Genomic DNA, 15,906 nt, shown 5'->3' on the forward strand with positions numbered 1-15,906 from the left:
CGACCTATTAACGGGCTTAGAACACACGGAGAGAAGGAATTACGCGGTAATTTCGGCCTCCGGGGAAATAATCGGCCCGACACCGGGATCCCGCGAACACGGCAAGGATCAGGGACACGGTTGACAGGTGAAAAACGCGGGTTAATAGCCGTTGAAAGGAGACGAGACCCTCGGTACCGCCTCCCAACGCCGGGATCCCTCGATTTCCACGTTGAGAAAGCGACACGCGTGTACAAAGCTGCCTTGGTAGAATCGATTTCACCGTGCGACGGGGGAAAAATAAAGGGGGTAATTAATAGATTCGCGTCGGCAATGGCGGACACGCAAACGAGCTCCCTTGTCTTCGAAATTCGATCTACGGGACTCGGAGCCGGGTAGCAGCGAGGAAAATTTACGGGACTGCCGCGCGTCTGGAAAGATCGGATCTTTCCACTTAATTGCCGAGACGGTAGCCTTCCAGGAGACTGGTCCCCGGAGGTGGCGAGGTCCTTTGACCCGCTCGCTCGGTTTCCGCGTCGACGAACACGACGCGCGAGACACTTACGTAAACTCGCAGAACGATGAAACTGCTGGCGCGCAGGTGCCGGAAAAATAGGAGATATTCGTCTCCGACTCGCGTTCTATTCTCTCGTCTACGACGACCACGACGACGACGACGACAACGACGAGGATGGTGTCGACGATGGAGAAGAACTCGAGACTCGAGAGGCGGAGGGAGAGATGCACGGAGCTTTTTAATTACTCGCGAACCGATAAATCAGTTTTCGATTACCGCGCGAAACTCGCGGCGAAACGGAGGAGGATGCGACAAGCGCGACAAATGAATCGTTGTTTAATAAATCTGTCGAGCACGCCGGTTTACGGAGAAGCGTGTAGCGCGCAAAGTAGATTATGCCGTCTAATTGGAGTGTAGCCTTCCGATGAAAGCACGGTGTAATTGGTCGGGGTAAGGAAATGGCGCGCACATTCTTGCCGTCCCTAATTGCCTCAGCCTCTATCACGCTACTTCGTCGCGGATTTGCTAATCCGCGTTGTTTCCGATTAGCCAACGCGTTGTTGCGTTTACTCGCTGCATCGGCGTTGCCTGCCACCTGCGAACCAGGTAGTCAACTAAGCTATGCCGGAGTTAGCGATTCCTTCGATCGATAATCGGGATGGGAAAAATGTTGCGTTAACCAACCGAAAGTCCAATCGAAATGATGCACGCGAAGGGAACACGGAGGAAAGATAGAGAAGAGGTAGAGGAGAGATAGAGGAAAAGCGGAATCGTTAGGCGTTGCGTTAAAAAAATTCCCGTAAAAATTGCCGGTCTGGCTGGGAAAAAACTGCGGCACGGAAATAACGAGAGCGACGAAGTGCAAGTACGGAAAATTGAATATAACAAACCGGACAAATCCCTTTGTGGAGCGAGACGCGTATGTGGAGCAGGATGGTGTGCACGCGGCTTCCGTGGCCGGCTAGGTTATGCCGAAGTGAGTCAGCTAGCGTGAAAAATCGTGGAACGGGCGATAGGATGAGGGCAGGGAACAGGAGGAAGGTTTGCTGCGTAGGTATGGCCGATTATGTAAGTCTCTACCAAAAATATCGTCGAATGAGTGACAAGCACTTGGCTTGTTGGAGCATATCGTCGGACAATTCGTGGCGCGTTTGCGATTATTTGCAAAACTGTACCAACGACGAAACAAACGAAGTCGACTCGTCGGCCAAAAACGCGGACAACCTATGCCGGGACTCGAGCAAAATCGAAACGCCTGACATTTAGGAGCCAACCACCGGTGCCGGGGCAGCGAGGCGCGCGTTTGGCCGCAGCTTCGCATAAAATTCGAACGTTTGATGGAACACGGACAGAAACGAGGAGAGAGGGAGAGAGGGGGGGGGGGAGAGAAGAAACCCGTTCTGCTCGCGAAGAATTTCGGGGTCCAAACAATCGTATCGACTTCTTCAACAGCCACACGGGCGCGGAGGCACGGTTCGGGGGCAACAATAGCTGCTGCCGGTGGCCGTGGATAGGGTGGCTCGCGTGCATATTTGTCAGTTCGTCAAAGGAACCGTAAAGCGTTTAAAACGGAAACGCGGCTAGCCTGAAAGGCTGAAAAACGAAGCTGCCGCGAAACTCGATATTCCGCGACAAAGAAGGCCACTGGGAATAGGACAGCGGCTTGGAATTTCTGACCGGAACTGCAACGGCGGCGGTGAACGTCGCGCTTACCCCGAAGACTGCGCAGCCTTCGGGCGATGATACAGATTTTCATCGGAGGAAGTCATTGCACTTTATGCTGAATGGGCACCGAGTCAACAACCCGATGCCCGTCTACGCGTGTACGTGTACACACCTTTAAAGGGTTTCTCTTTATCTCCCTCCGATTTCTCGTGCTCCTCTCTTCCTACTTTTCGCGTGATCACGAGAACACTGTGCTACACGCGTGTCGAAAGAGAGAGAGAGAGAAAGAGAGAGGGGGCTCGGTAGAAAGGAAGGAAAGAGAAGAGAAAATGCCGAGCGAATCTAGGAGAGCGAGAGAGCTCTCTCTCTCTTGCTCTCTCTTTGGAAAGAAGGTGAAGAGGGAAGACGGAGAGAGAAGCGGCAGAGTGGTCGCGTGGAAGAAAAGGAAGAAGCGAAGAGCGTGCAGAGAGCGGAAAGAAGAGGAGAGTTGAGAGCGAGGGGAGGAAAGAGAGGAGAGAAGGGGAGAAAGGAGACGAGGTCTGGGAATCGCTTCATGCACCGACGAGCACGAGCCTTCGCGTAATAACGCGATCAGAGGGCACAGCCGTGTCTCATGCGTGCACGCACTCCTCTCGTACCATCGCACACACGCTCTCGTGCGCTCCGCGGGCAAGCACGCGTGCATAAACGCCGGCGTAATACGCTCGTAACCAGCACGAGCGTTCTATTTTTACGTGCGTTACGTCGCGAAGAACCGCGCGCGGTGCCCACGGCCGGAGAAATATTCGCGAGACGCGACAAAGGGGGCGGAAAGAAAACGTAGGAAGGGACAATGGCGAGGCGCGAGGCGCGGAATATTCGGTAAGAGGGTGGGTGGCGCGTGGTGGTGCCTACAGCTCGACTCGCGACGTCCGGTGGAAATCGTGGAAACGCGAGCGCACACGCGAGAGTCGCGCCGCGTCGCGGTGTTAATTAATACTACGACCACCGGCGGAATCCGGTTTGACGTATAATGCGGCGCTAATTGCGGAAGGGAAAATGGAGGGAAATAAAAAACGAGAAAGGAAAGGGGGAAACAAAAAAGCGAGGGAAAAACGCGCGGGGGGAAAAAATATGAGAAGGAGCCCAGGGGGAGGGGGGAGGGGGGGGGGGAGGAAAAAATTATAACGAATTCGCCAGCGAAACGCGAGTCGCGTCGCGCGCGTTTGCAATTTTTTCCTCTCCTCCTCGGCGACCGTGCGCGCACCGCTCGATGCATGCTTTGTGCGACATTTTGCGTTTTCATCGAGGCGTGCGGAAACGAAAAGGTAGAACGAACGTGCAAGGAAGAAAGAGATTACAGGAGCCACGGCAGTCAAGCTGCACCTGTGCATACGCGGTTCGTTCGTCACGTGGAAAATGCAGCTATGGCCCCTCTACCCTGGGAACAATGCTGCCTACGATGGGTACTATTTCCCGTAGGAGAGGAGAGGGTACCCGAGCTCGCGCGCACGCCACGCACGGAGAGAGAGAGAGAGAGAGAAAGATGGATCGAGGAGGGGGGCGGAAAACGAGTTGGACGACCCGAGGACTTGTACACCGCATTTTCTCCCCTTTCATTTGTGATTTCCTCTTTTCCAAGCAGAATTCTACATTCACGTGCCTACGCGACACACCGCGGCACCAACTTTCTTAACGAACATCGCCGCGAATCGTACAAAAGCACCCGAGTAATTCGTTAATCCTTCCACGAATTCCTCCTGCAAACGCTTACTCGCTCGCTAGCGACAACCCTCTCCGAGAGGGCTCTGCGGTACCCCCCTCGAAGGAACCGCGGGCGTTTCCGTGCGAACAGACCAACTCTGATCGTGACGCGTACGTTGGATGAAATTATCGATCTCTCTGTCTCCTACTCTCCTACTCGTCTCTCTATGCGAAAAGTCTATGAAAAGCGACGTTTCGCGTTTTAATCGCACGCGCCGTCAAAGCTTTCAAACGCAAAGTCCTGTTCGAGAGGAGGTGGGGACCGGACTATCCGCGCTCTGGAATAGGAAGTACGATCGCTGTAAACAGCGAAGAATGTGGAACGTAGACGAGGCCTATACCCGATACGAGACGTGCACGAGAACGGTGTACGCGTCGATGTCCTCGACTTCCGGTCCCCGTTCCAATTTCGAATCGACCGCTTTCGAATCGACCTCGACTTCGATAACTTCGTTATCCACCGAGGGGCTGAGTTAAACGTTACACTTCTGACGCGACACCGTCGTCCACGGAGACATGTCCAGCATGGCTAGCGGCACGCGGACGAAAAAGCGGATTTTAACGACGCATCGTCTGATAATCGCGCGAATCTATCGACTCGTCGTGAAGATTAAATGCATCGATCTGCCACGTAACGCGAAATTGCCGTGAATGTCGGTAAGAATTGCGAAGAAGGTTTCATAACGAAAGGCACTTTGATGCATTCGCCGATAGAACGTTCGGACATGCACTGTAACGTGCATAAATACGAATATGTGCTAGTATGGCTATATATCGTCTGTTCTATTTTCTGAATAGCATTCGAAGTAGATGTCGAGAACTTGTCACTCCGTGATTTATACATTTGTCTGTGCCGGAGGACGAGATCGTTCTCCATTCCCCTTCTACTCGTCTCTTAAGCCTGTCAGGTCATACCGAGCTCCAATAGCGAGGGGGGCGGTGGGGGCACGGGCCTTTTTCGCCGAGCGAAATAAAGAGAAGAGAGAAAGAAGGGAGGGAGAGAGAGAGAGAGAGAGAGCAGGAGAGAAAAAAGGCAACTGTGTCCTACGAGGCTAGATTCTCAAGGATGAGGCTATAGCAGCCAAGGTTGCCGAGAGTGGAAAGATTCGATGGTCGTGCATCTGGAAGCCAAGTTTGAGGGGGCAGGATGCTCTCCGGCCTGGTGTGTCTGGTTAACTTATTGGAGCGTAACTTATTTCCGAAATTATGCGGAGTGTAATGGAACAACTCGATAAATCAGCCGGACGGCGAAACAGGTGAAATTGGGAAGAGGAAGAACAGAGGAAGGAGAAAAGGAAGAGTACGCGTGTTAAAAATATATTAAAGAAACGAACGACTGGTAACGAGAACGGCCCCGCAAATGAGCTCTCGACAATGACGTAAGCACAGAAAGTGACACGTCTATTTTTTCTGCTGGCTACGGACTAAAAAAAAAAAAAAAGAAAAAAGAGAGAGAGAGAGAGAGAAAAGACAGAGCACTCGGAATTTCAAAGGTTCCCTGTGTGTATCGCTGAATTGCTTTCGGGGCTCGCTTCAGCGTGGCATTTGATCTCGTGCAAAAATGAATTCATCGGCCAGATTGAAAATCGTAAATGTCAATGGCTTGCCAAGTCACGTGGTCTCGGCCGAGATAAACGTCCATTGTAAATACTTTGATTTGCAATTACCGGGGTTGCGTGACGCAACGCGATAATAATTTATTTCTATAATTAAGTCACGAATTACCCGACACCGTTAACCATGCACGCGCGATTTCGCGTAAACGCCGGCAAATCGCGCAAACTATTCCGTCCGTCCTATTGTTGCCCGCTCGTACCTTCACCCCTCGATAGGCACGCTCGTTCGAATGAAACGCGACTTCAAAAGCGAAGGAAGTCCGTCGAGAACCCGTACAAGAGGGTTGCTCGGTGGTTGGACCGCTCGTTAGTATCAGCTGCTTGCTGCTTAAAAATAACCTCTTCCTAGTCGCCGGTACAATCGCTAAATTAACGCCGGCAGCGACGCCCTTCGCGTGGAAAACCATCTACAGACTTTAAATACTCCGCGTCGTTCTAGAACTATTATGGATTCCTCGAGTTCCTCGACGTGCGCAGCACGGCACTCCACCAAACGGAATCGCTTCGACGTGACGTTAACAAAGAGGGATGGGGTTTACGAAATCGTGTACGAGCCTACGGCGTGATCCACGAGCACGTTCGCTGAGCGAGCAAGATATTACGACAGTACGAATACGTCATTAGCATACTTTCCAGATGCGAGACAGAGAGGGAGGACACCGGGTCGCGTTCAGCGTTCCCAAAAATCAAATATTTCCCTTGGTTACGTAGCGCTTCGTTAAACCGATTAATTCGAACGGATATGTACAAAGTATACAACGACGGTGCTAAAGCTAATCGGCTAAGACACGAGCCTCGCACGGCTACTCAGACCAAGCAGTCTTTGATAATAATCGGCAAACCTTGCGCGTCTATGTAGGACGCCTAAACTGGTCCGATTGCTTTCACGATTTACGAGTACGTTTGTGATTTATTAATCGTTACGCCAAAATATACTCCAAGCTAACACGAAACTGGGACAACCTTCCGATAATCCGCTAGAATCATCCCTAACCTGCTCCAAGAACAACAACCAGGCGGACTCGCGTCGTCGGCCGAGTAATTTCTTGCCCGCCCGGTAGAATCTTGAGGACGAGACATTCTTGCTCGCTCGTTAATCCGCACACACGCACACACACACAAACACACATACAGTCTCGTATCGTCTCTCGCCGTCTCGCACCGCCTCAAAAGTCATATTCCTCCGAGAGAAAAGATCCTTTTCGCCGACTTGGCTCTGTCGAATCAAAAGGGGGACACAATAAGGTCGAGACTTACCTGAACATCAAAGTGAGTGGTGGTGTCTTGCGGCTGCGGGGGTCCCTGTTGCTGTTGTTGTTGCTGCTGCGAAGGCGGAGGGCCCTGTGGGGGTGGCGGAGCCTGTGCGCCAAAGAGCTGCGCCGCGTGCGAGTGTGGATGTTGGAGATGATGAGTCGGTGGAGCTTGATGATGTTGCAGATGATGTGGCGGAGCCGGGGCAAAGGCGGCCATGAAATGTTCCTCGCTGCCGACCACATCGACGCCGGGTTTCAGCAACACGACACCGCCACCGCCAGCACTCACAGCCAGAGTCGCCGCTGCGTTCTTCTGAAATTCTTCCTCGCCTGGGGAGGGTTGGCGACTCCCGGGTGTGCGACTGCAAACAGAACGCGAAGGGTGGTATTAGGCAATCGTCATTCCAGCGAAAGGTGTTATTCGCGTAATGGATAAGAAATAGAAACAGGGGGTAACCATTGTCAGGCGTAAATAGTAGCCTCTGAATAGCGAGGCGAACTACACCGTGATTCTCTTAGGATTAATCGTAAGGCCAATCTGTTTCGGGAATCAAGAGGATGCAAAGCTGAAGAGATTATGCAACGAGTCTGGAATCGAGTCCTTTTCGTCTCGTCATACCCTATTTCGTGCACTTCGCTGATTCATTTCGATTCAAAGCAGCCTACGCCAAGATCGCAGAGTACAATGCGTACAACGGAGATAAACGGAAGTATAAATCGCTTTACTGGATACACTGATGAAAATTGGCGGGCTCGTGAACCGTCTGCGAATGGACACGCACTGAAAAGTTGCTCAACGTTCCATATTTCTACCGCGATAACGCTGAGCGTATTTTTCCCCGGTAAAATGCCTCGAGTCGTGACAAGACTAAATAGTAAAGAGTAAATTTGTATATTCATTACGAATTTGAAAGTTCGAGTTTCACTTTATCGCAGATTTGAGAACTTTAATCGCAACCTTTTTCACGTTATCGGACATTTTAATGCCGTGAAAATGTAGCCACGAGCCTGTTATGGGAGAAAACGATCGTGCAGCGCTACTGGACTAGACTGCTGGTCTTATTTTCTATATAAAGAAAGTGACGTAGCTTTCCTTGGCCATTACAACGTGACAGTCGTAAATGTCATGGACCTGATTCCGCGTGTCGCACGTATAGAATTCTCAGAGTAAAAGGGTTCTATTTCATACATCCTGATAGCTATCTGTCAACAACGTTCCTCGAGTGCTTTACATTGCACAGGGCTTGAAAATAATTACGCGATTACAGAGCATTAAGAATTACAATACGGATGACAAAACTAACCAAATTACGACGATTGAAAGGTCTGAATTCGTTCTGTTTCGAGATTGGATCGTTTTACAGCTTCCCGATATAGTCGAAAGGTAGTTAATTAAATTAATTACTAAAAATATCGAAATATCCCGACTCCCGCGCTTTCTATGGATATCTGACATTAAAATCAACATATCCAAAGTCGACAGCCAGAATGATATCGCTACAAAAATTTTTCTAAACTCGTCCTACAGGTTTCTACCAATGCGTGATTACCAACACAGTATAACGGTACATTCCGCGTAATGACAACGTAATATAATTTAGCGCTCACATTTAGAGACCTGTACCTTTGATCTCGTGAAAAGAAAATCACAAAGACTAGACCGTGACGACCGACAGTAACGAGCAAACGTCATTATGGAATTTAAAAGCCGCGACTTTCTTCGTGTTTAATTTTCTGCATTCGTTAAGCCAGTCGATCGGAAAGTTTGATTTTCATAGACGCAAAGATGACGATGGCATCCTTCTACCACGTCGATAATTTATCGCGTTTTCGTACGTATACGATCGAATCTATAATCTAGGTCGATTTAGAAAGACGTAAATAGTACGGCAAGTAAATCGGTAATATCAGTGTTATTTAACGGAGAATAGAAATCATTGTGGCACAGTGTAAACTACGCAAAGGATGTCGGTAACATCGGACAGATGAGGAACAAGCGGAACACCAGATGGCGTACAATGATGGTGTAACACCGAAGAGGAAAGCTTATGATGTCATCGTTCGCCGCGTAGAAGCACGCCCTTGACAGTTGGCACTACTACGTTCCTCGATCGTAGCAATAGTAATTGTTCACGAATAAGATGTGACATATTCACAGTTGTTCAATTACAAGCAATTATATATATATGTATATATACATATATACATATACATAGGTATGCACGAACGCAAGAATAGCAAAACGCTGAACTACCTACGAGAATTTGTCACAGATCCCATGTGATAAACAACAACGACCCTGCTTTATTTATATTCTACTGGTATAAACATCTTTGCATCCTCTTCTTTCTTATACAGTGATTAATTTCGCGCTGCGACGTATCTCGATACTCACTTAAACCCTTTGTCGTCATCGAGACCATTCTGGGATGCTAATCCGTTGTTTTGTGGACCAGTATCGTCTTTAGAACTGTCAAAAGGACTTGCCGAGCCCTTCTCTTTTTCTTTCTTGTCTGGATCGGTGTTCTGCGCGAGAAAAAGAAAGACGATAATTATAATAAACTCGACAAACTCGTTTCGTTACTTAGACACTATGCACGCTTACCAATCTCAAAGAAACCATCCGGGGTTCCAAATCTTTAGGTGTCGTAGGGCTTGATCCAAGGACGTATTCCACCATTTTAACACCCAGACCACCCGTTTCACTGTAAAGAAACAGCACGTTTACAATCCACGAAATTACAAGCAAAGCTACGTGTCCTACTATTTTCTCATGATTCCAACGGTATGCTAACCTGCTTCTGGGGCTAAGGACCGTGCCAACTTCTGACGTTTGATGATGATATCCGGTCCCGACGCCCACGCGTCTACCTGTGCCCATGGAAATCGGTTGTGAGACGGCATGATCTGGAACAGATTAAAAACATCATTAATCACGATGCTACGTTGACGCGTATTTCAATAACACCCATCCTCATCGAGAAATTACTATTAAGGTTCGCGTGTACGACAGATACTCGATATTTCGTTATCCTTCGGTTTTAACCGATTATCGGAGCATCGATCGCGTTACATCATCGCAAGAACACCCCGATTCGAACCAACTCTGTTTAATCAACAACGGGCTTATCGGTACACGCTCTGACCGTTGAAAATTAATTTACCAAAAAGAAGAAAAAAAAAAAAAAATTCGAAAACCATTACCCCCGGGCACGGCAAACAAAATTGAAGAAATTCTAAACGGAAACGTTAACGATATCCCCGAAACCGTATCGTGCTAGTGTCGTATCGACCGGTAATCGATAAAAGGCGTGGGGCGAGAAACCCGCAAAGGTGTAACGGAAATTCTATCATAAAAATCCTCAACACTTTGCCACTGTATCGCTGGCTTTCCCGCGAGACCGCGTTATTCAAAGGGTTTCGCGATGGCGATGAGAGAGAGAGAGAGAGAGAGAGAGAGAGAGAGAGAGAGAAAGAGAGAGGAAGAGAAAAAAAAATCAGACGCATACGCAAGTAAGAAGAAAGATTGGCGCGGATTCCAGGGGACTATGGGAATTTTATGATTCCATATGACGCAATTTCGTCGGGTCCAGGTGGGTACAGGGGGTTGGTGTGTGCCGGCGCTCAGGGTGGATCAGTAGGTACGACCCTGGGCATTGGGACGTTGCTCCCACCGCCGCTGATGCCGGGCGTCTGTCGCCATGGCAACAGCCGCGTTGCACCCATCGAGGTGACGCACACATGCAAACTCGGGCCGCGTGCACATGGAAGCCGGTACATGCCGTCGCGAGAATCAGGTGTTTCGTGCATACACTGCACACACAACACCGCCGTGGTACCATCGCCCTCGCGCAACAACCCCGTACGACTTAAGGCTCCGTTTAATGAGAAAGAACCTCGCGCAACCTTTCCAACCGTTTCTCCTCTGCCTCCCCCCTCTCTCGCTCTCTCTCGCTCGCTCTTTCCACCAATTACCGCCGTAAGCCGTTTAATTGACGAGAAATTCTGATGATTTCCAAGATCGTGGCACGGAACGACCGCGAAATAACCGGTGAAAATGGAAATATTCGCGGGAAGTACGCTATGCTGGACCAGGCTGGGTCAGAGGTGGATAACGAGAAGTTTAGAAGCGACTGGAGGTAAAGAGATAGGGAAGTTGGCGGAAGGGCTGGAAAATACCAGAAGCCTGGATGGTATCGATTGATCATAAAGCAAGGGAAAAGAGGGAGAGACCCGGTGGATTTCCTTGGTTTTCGCCAAGGCAAACAGTCGAGAGAGATCTGTGTTTTGGTGGGGTATCGATTATTGACATTCTGCTGGAAGCCGCGGAGACACAAGTATTTCTACTTTCGTCTCTATATATTGTTCTTTCGGCGCTGTACCAATCAATAAGCGCGCACGACGTAAAACACACGGTATCGCTCGCATCTCGCTCGACCCTCCGCCGCCATGGTCGAGCGTGTGCTCTGCGACGTACGGCTGTAACTTCGACTTTGCATATGATTCACCTTTCTCTCTAATTTTACCGGGCCCGGAACGTATATCGAACGTTCAGGGAATTCGACGTCAGCCGGCGAGGACCTTCGACGACCGCAGACTCGACGCGCATTTCGTCCGAGCGGAAAAAGGACGCGGCGCTAATCGGAATCGGCTCATTGTCTAGTCGTCTCGATACGCCGAGCCTCGGCTCGCGCTCGTCCACGATAAAATCCGATTTACGTAACGCCGACGTATCGCCGCGTTCATTCATTCCTGCCTCCGAACACGCAGATTTTCGATAAGCCCCGCGATGTCGTTGCTCCTATTAACCACGGTCAGGGAGGAGCCAATGGTCCGATACCTCGGCTAATAAGCTAGACATCGTCTAAATTGCTCGATATCGTACGAGAAACCGGGGACCGAGGATGAAGAGGATCGCGGTGCGCGCGTTACGAGCGGAAAAGAGAGATAAAGAGAGATAAAAGGAGGCAGAAAGAGATAGAAAGGGGAAAAACGGTAAGTATCCGGCATGGCGATGGAAATTTTCCGATTAACCGTGCGAACGCGCACGCAGATCGAGGTCCGCGTAACGACTGGAACTTTCGCGAGGAAAAGGAATTAAATAGAATTAAAGAGAATTAAACGGAGTAAAAGCGTTGTAAAATACAAATCGAAGGAAATATCGCGGAGCGCGATAAAGATTTTTCGAATAAACGTAAAAACGCAACACACCGTGTTCCCTCGCGGTTCGCTGACTCACGCAACGCGATCTCGTTCCTTTCTTAACGTCACGCGGCTTTCTTTCTCGAGAAGAAATTAGCGCGCGCGGTGCAGTCGACTTACCCTTAAGATTACGTAACGATCAGCGGCTGGTGGCGTCGGCCGAATGCATATCGATCAGAGTTTCCCGCTTGAAATTCGTGTCTCGAGGACGAAAACGCGACCGGGGACCGCGATATTTCCAGGGATTTAAGGGGGCTTGCACGAGGTATCATCGGCCGGAAACGCATGAACGCGCCGAGATTAAAGTCTGGCTTTATGCATGGCCCAGCTCGGGCTAGGGAACCATTGAAACACGGGTCGAACGTAAGCCAGCGGATAGTCGGGCTGTTAATGGGCAACGATTAATAAACGCGACAAAGGGTTCGTCCTTTGATTCTTTTTTCCAAAGGGAAAGCGATAGAACGGATAAACCATGGGGCACAGTGGGACTACAAAGTGTCAGGGCATTAATGCCTGCCATCCATGAATTATCGATTCCGATTAACCCCGTTCGTGGATTATCCCCATCTCGAAACCCTATTCCAAATATTCTCAGCCCTATTGTCATTGATACGTGTCAGTACGCTCCATAGCACGCCGGTAGCGTGTACTCGCTGCGGTTAGTCAATGAGCCGAGCGTTTCCGCGCGTGTCTCATCGAAAGTAACAGAAACTAAAACGCAATTACGAAACGCGTAAACGCGTGTACACGCGGGATTCGTGTTCCCGAGCGAATGGATGCCGAGCGCGTAAACGCGATGGCCGGATCGTTAAACCGTAATCGTAGAATCGTACCTGAGGTGCTCCAGGTAGAATCTCGCCACATCTGGTGGTCGCCCAGGTGAAGTATCCCACCGCCTTTTACACCCCCTTCGTCCTTGGAGCCGCCCTCGTCCACGCCCCAAAGCTTTTTTGCCGAGGGAGCGATCTGAAACAATATCAGAAAACGGGTCGTAAGTCCACGGGGTCAGTGAACACATTTTCAGACCCGGCGCGTGCTGACACGAAACTCCCAGGAGCTCGTGGTGCCTCGCGCAGGCAAAGATACGAATACCAACGATCGTATTAATTACGCTAACGAACTACGGGATCCGCTTAAAATCCCCGTATCTACCGTGTACAGCCGATCACCGGGCTCGACGCCGCTGCACTCGCACCCTTTGTTACGTGGCATAAGAAACGGGTAAATATACCTCTCGTTTCGGGGCACCAGGCTTTACCTGCTGGGTCCCTCATCGCGCCCGAAGCTTCCATTTTTCCTCGCATGTGGCGGAAGACATGGCGGAAACTCGGGTCCGATAATGCGAATAATCGAGACGAGACGTGGTGAACCGACGTCGAGCATTTCTACGGGGAAATATCGACACCGTTCTTTCTCAGGGCCGGCGAGTGATCGGGGCCCGGAAAGTTTGGCGCGTAATGGCGATCCCGACGGAAGGAGCGCGGAAGGATCGGGATTGAAAACACAGGCGAGTGGATGCGTTCCGTCGTGACCTGAACTCTGCTGCACTGTTCCCGACCTCACCTAACTGGAGGTCAGTGACGTAACCAGCAGACGCGGTGGGGATGGAGGGAAGCATCGTCCGCGGATTGCGGGATCCTAGATGCAGGTATACCGCACGTGCGACGGTGACATGGTGCACAGCTCGAAGAGTGCAGGCGTCCCGATGCATTTTCGTCCGCATCGTCACTCGCGCCTGGTCTGCGGATCGTTAAACCAAAGTACCGAGGGGGTGGTTCGATTCCACCGAACCTCACCCCGTTTTCTTCCACCCTCCGAGACCACCCTTTTCTCCCCGTCACGGATCGTCGTCTCGTACTCCGCGATCTCCGTGAACCTTTCCATTCGGGGATCTCCCGAATTAGCCTCGCGGTTATCGTCCCCGCTTTATCGCCCACGTAACCTCGTGATCGTTTAAACGAGAGCCGAAAGAAATGGAGTAAAATCGTGTTTACGAGCTCGAGACTCGTACTTCCACGGGATTTACAAGTTTCGCGTGGTAGTTGGTAAAACGATATCGAGGGATCGAGTGTATCGCGATCGTTACCGCATCGACGACGCTTCCACGGCGTCGTTTCGCGCGCCTTTGCATGAAAAGGGGGGACAAAGGTGGACATAGGTTCTCGAGATTTCACCATTCCCCGGACACGGCACGTCTCGGACCCACACGCTCGATATTTATATTTTATCGATCAAGCAAACGATACCACGTACAATAGCACGTGCGTCATTCACCGAGGTATAACCTGCCTCTCGAATACATCAACCACGAAATATCAAACGGCGCTGTTTATCGTTTGCGGTGCATCGGCGAGCACGTTAATTATATCTCGCGTGGTGAAAAACGCTAGCGTGTGTCCTTTGCGACGAATTAATCGTTACCGGCCGTACCACGCGTGTCTTTCCACGTAGCACAGCCCCCTTGCCCCCGGGGACTCGGAGCTTGCAACGAACGAATAAACTTGCAGCGAATAGAACGAAACGTCGCAGAACGCTGGTAAAATTCCGTACCCCCGGATTCCAGCCCAGACTCCGTGCGTCTCTTCACCTAGTTTGACAAATCGGCGGATAAAAGGGAACAGACGGGGAAAAAAAGAAATACAATCGAACGGGTCGCGCGAGTTTAGAAACCGGTTAGAAATCCCATGGGAGAAAACGTGGATCGAACGAGCGGCAGACGCTGACGATTCGCGCGTGTCAAGTTGGAAAGCGAATCTTCGTTTGCATCATCTTACGGCACATTTTTTTTTTTTTTCTTTTCAACCTGCATTTCGTTCCGTTCCAACGAGTCACGGTTTTACTAGGGCTGTCTCTGTCCCTCCGCAACAGCAGCATCGTCGCTGTCACCGTTGTGTTGCTGACCACAGAGCGGTGCGGTTAAAGTGCCCTCTGAAAGGCGAGCAACGTTCTCGATTCGTATGCATCGATGACGTTCGAACGCGTTTCGCTGCTTCGACTGCAACGTATTAAAGTTACGTCGTTGATTTCCCAGATTGCGCGACACGTGCTGTCACGCGATACACGACCTCTTTTTTCTCGGGGTACAGGTCGGCACAAAGGTGAAAAACCGTCGGGGGAGACGAAAATTCCCGGTGTACGAAGAGATCGTTGCTGTAGCACCGTTACACAACACACCGTTGAAGATTCTTCGTACCATTCCCGAAATCCGCCGTCCGACCACCGGGGTACATAAGGGTGCATTAATTTTGCGTCATCCTGTACATAAAGGTTTATATACCAGGAAGATGTGCTCGAGCCAGCTTGGTACGTCGGTGATTCCCATCGTTCTTCTCTGTCACGTCGAATCCGTGGTATTATAGCAACCACAGCCGGGTTCTCCTTAACGCACACGAATGGGATGCGAATCGGAGCTGCAGAGTGGAACGGTGAACGGAGGATACGTCTAAAGGTTCGGTAAGGTAAGGGTAAGGGTAAGGCTCGGTCAACCGGGGGCGATACGCCGTGAGTATCGACCGCGTCGCCGGCCGGCAGAGACGCTTTTGCACGTTAAGCACGACTACGGGGAGAAAGAGACGGGAAGAGGTCGAAAAGCGAATGAACAAGCAAGAGAAAAGCAACGGCGAATTTTCCCGTTCCTCGAACGAGCAAGAACGGGGGGCTTCTCGATTCAATACCGCGATAAACCGATGGAAATATTCTCGTGCAACCGCGAGTGCATTAGGTAGCAAACGGATAGACAACAAACATTGGTCCGGGATAGTAAACGAACAACGAAAACGATAACTCCCTGTTCATTCGAATCGCGTTCGTTAGACGAGCGAAAACGGTAGCATTCCGTCCCTTCAAACCGGTCAGCGAAAACTTTTGTACATTCAGCAAAGACAGAGAAAAGATGAACAACAAAAAAAAAAAAAAAAAAAAAAAAAAAAAA

General features: G+C 50.3%; 1 protein-coding gene across 3 annotated transcripts in view; it reads right to left on the reverse strand.

The window, feature by feature from the left end:
- Window positions 1-15,906, reverse strand: part of pum (pumilio) — a 60,727-nt gene that overhangs the window by 34,971 nt on the left and 9,850 nt on the right. For all 3 annotated transcript variants that reach the window (XM_017912020.1, XM_017912018.1, XM_017912021.1), the window contains 5 exons: window positions 12,809-12,941; window positions 9,569-9,680; window positions 9,379-9,478; window positions 9,169-9,299; window positions 6,778-7,135 (listed from right to left, as the gene is read on the reverse strand). In XM_017912020.1, coding sequence (XP_017767509.1) covers window positions 6,778-7,135; window positions 9,169-9,299; window positions 9,379-9,478; window positions 9,569-9,680; window positions 12,809-12,941 — 834 coding nt within the window. The remainder of the gene's footprint in view (window positions 1-6,777; window positions 7,136-9,168; window positions 9,300-9,378; window positions 9,479-9,568; window positions 9,681-12,808; window positions 12,942-15,906) is intronic.

Source organism: Eufriesea mexicana, unplaced genomic scaffold (assembly GCF_001483705.2).
Source record: "Eufriesea mexicana isolate 0111107269 unplaced genomic scaffold, ASM148370v2 scaffold294, whole genome shotgun sequence".
Lineage (NCBI taxonomy): Eukaryota > Metazoa > Arthropoda > Insecta > Hymenoptera > Apidae > Eufriesea > Eufriesea mexicana.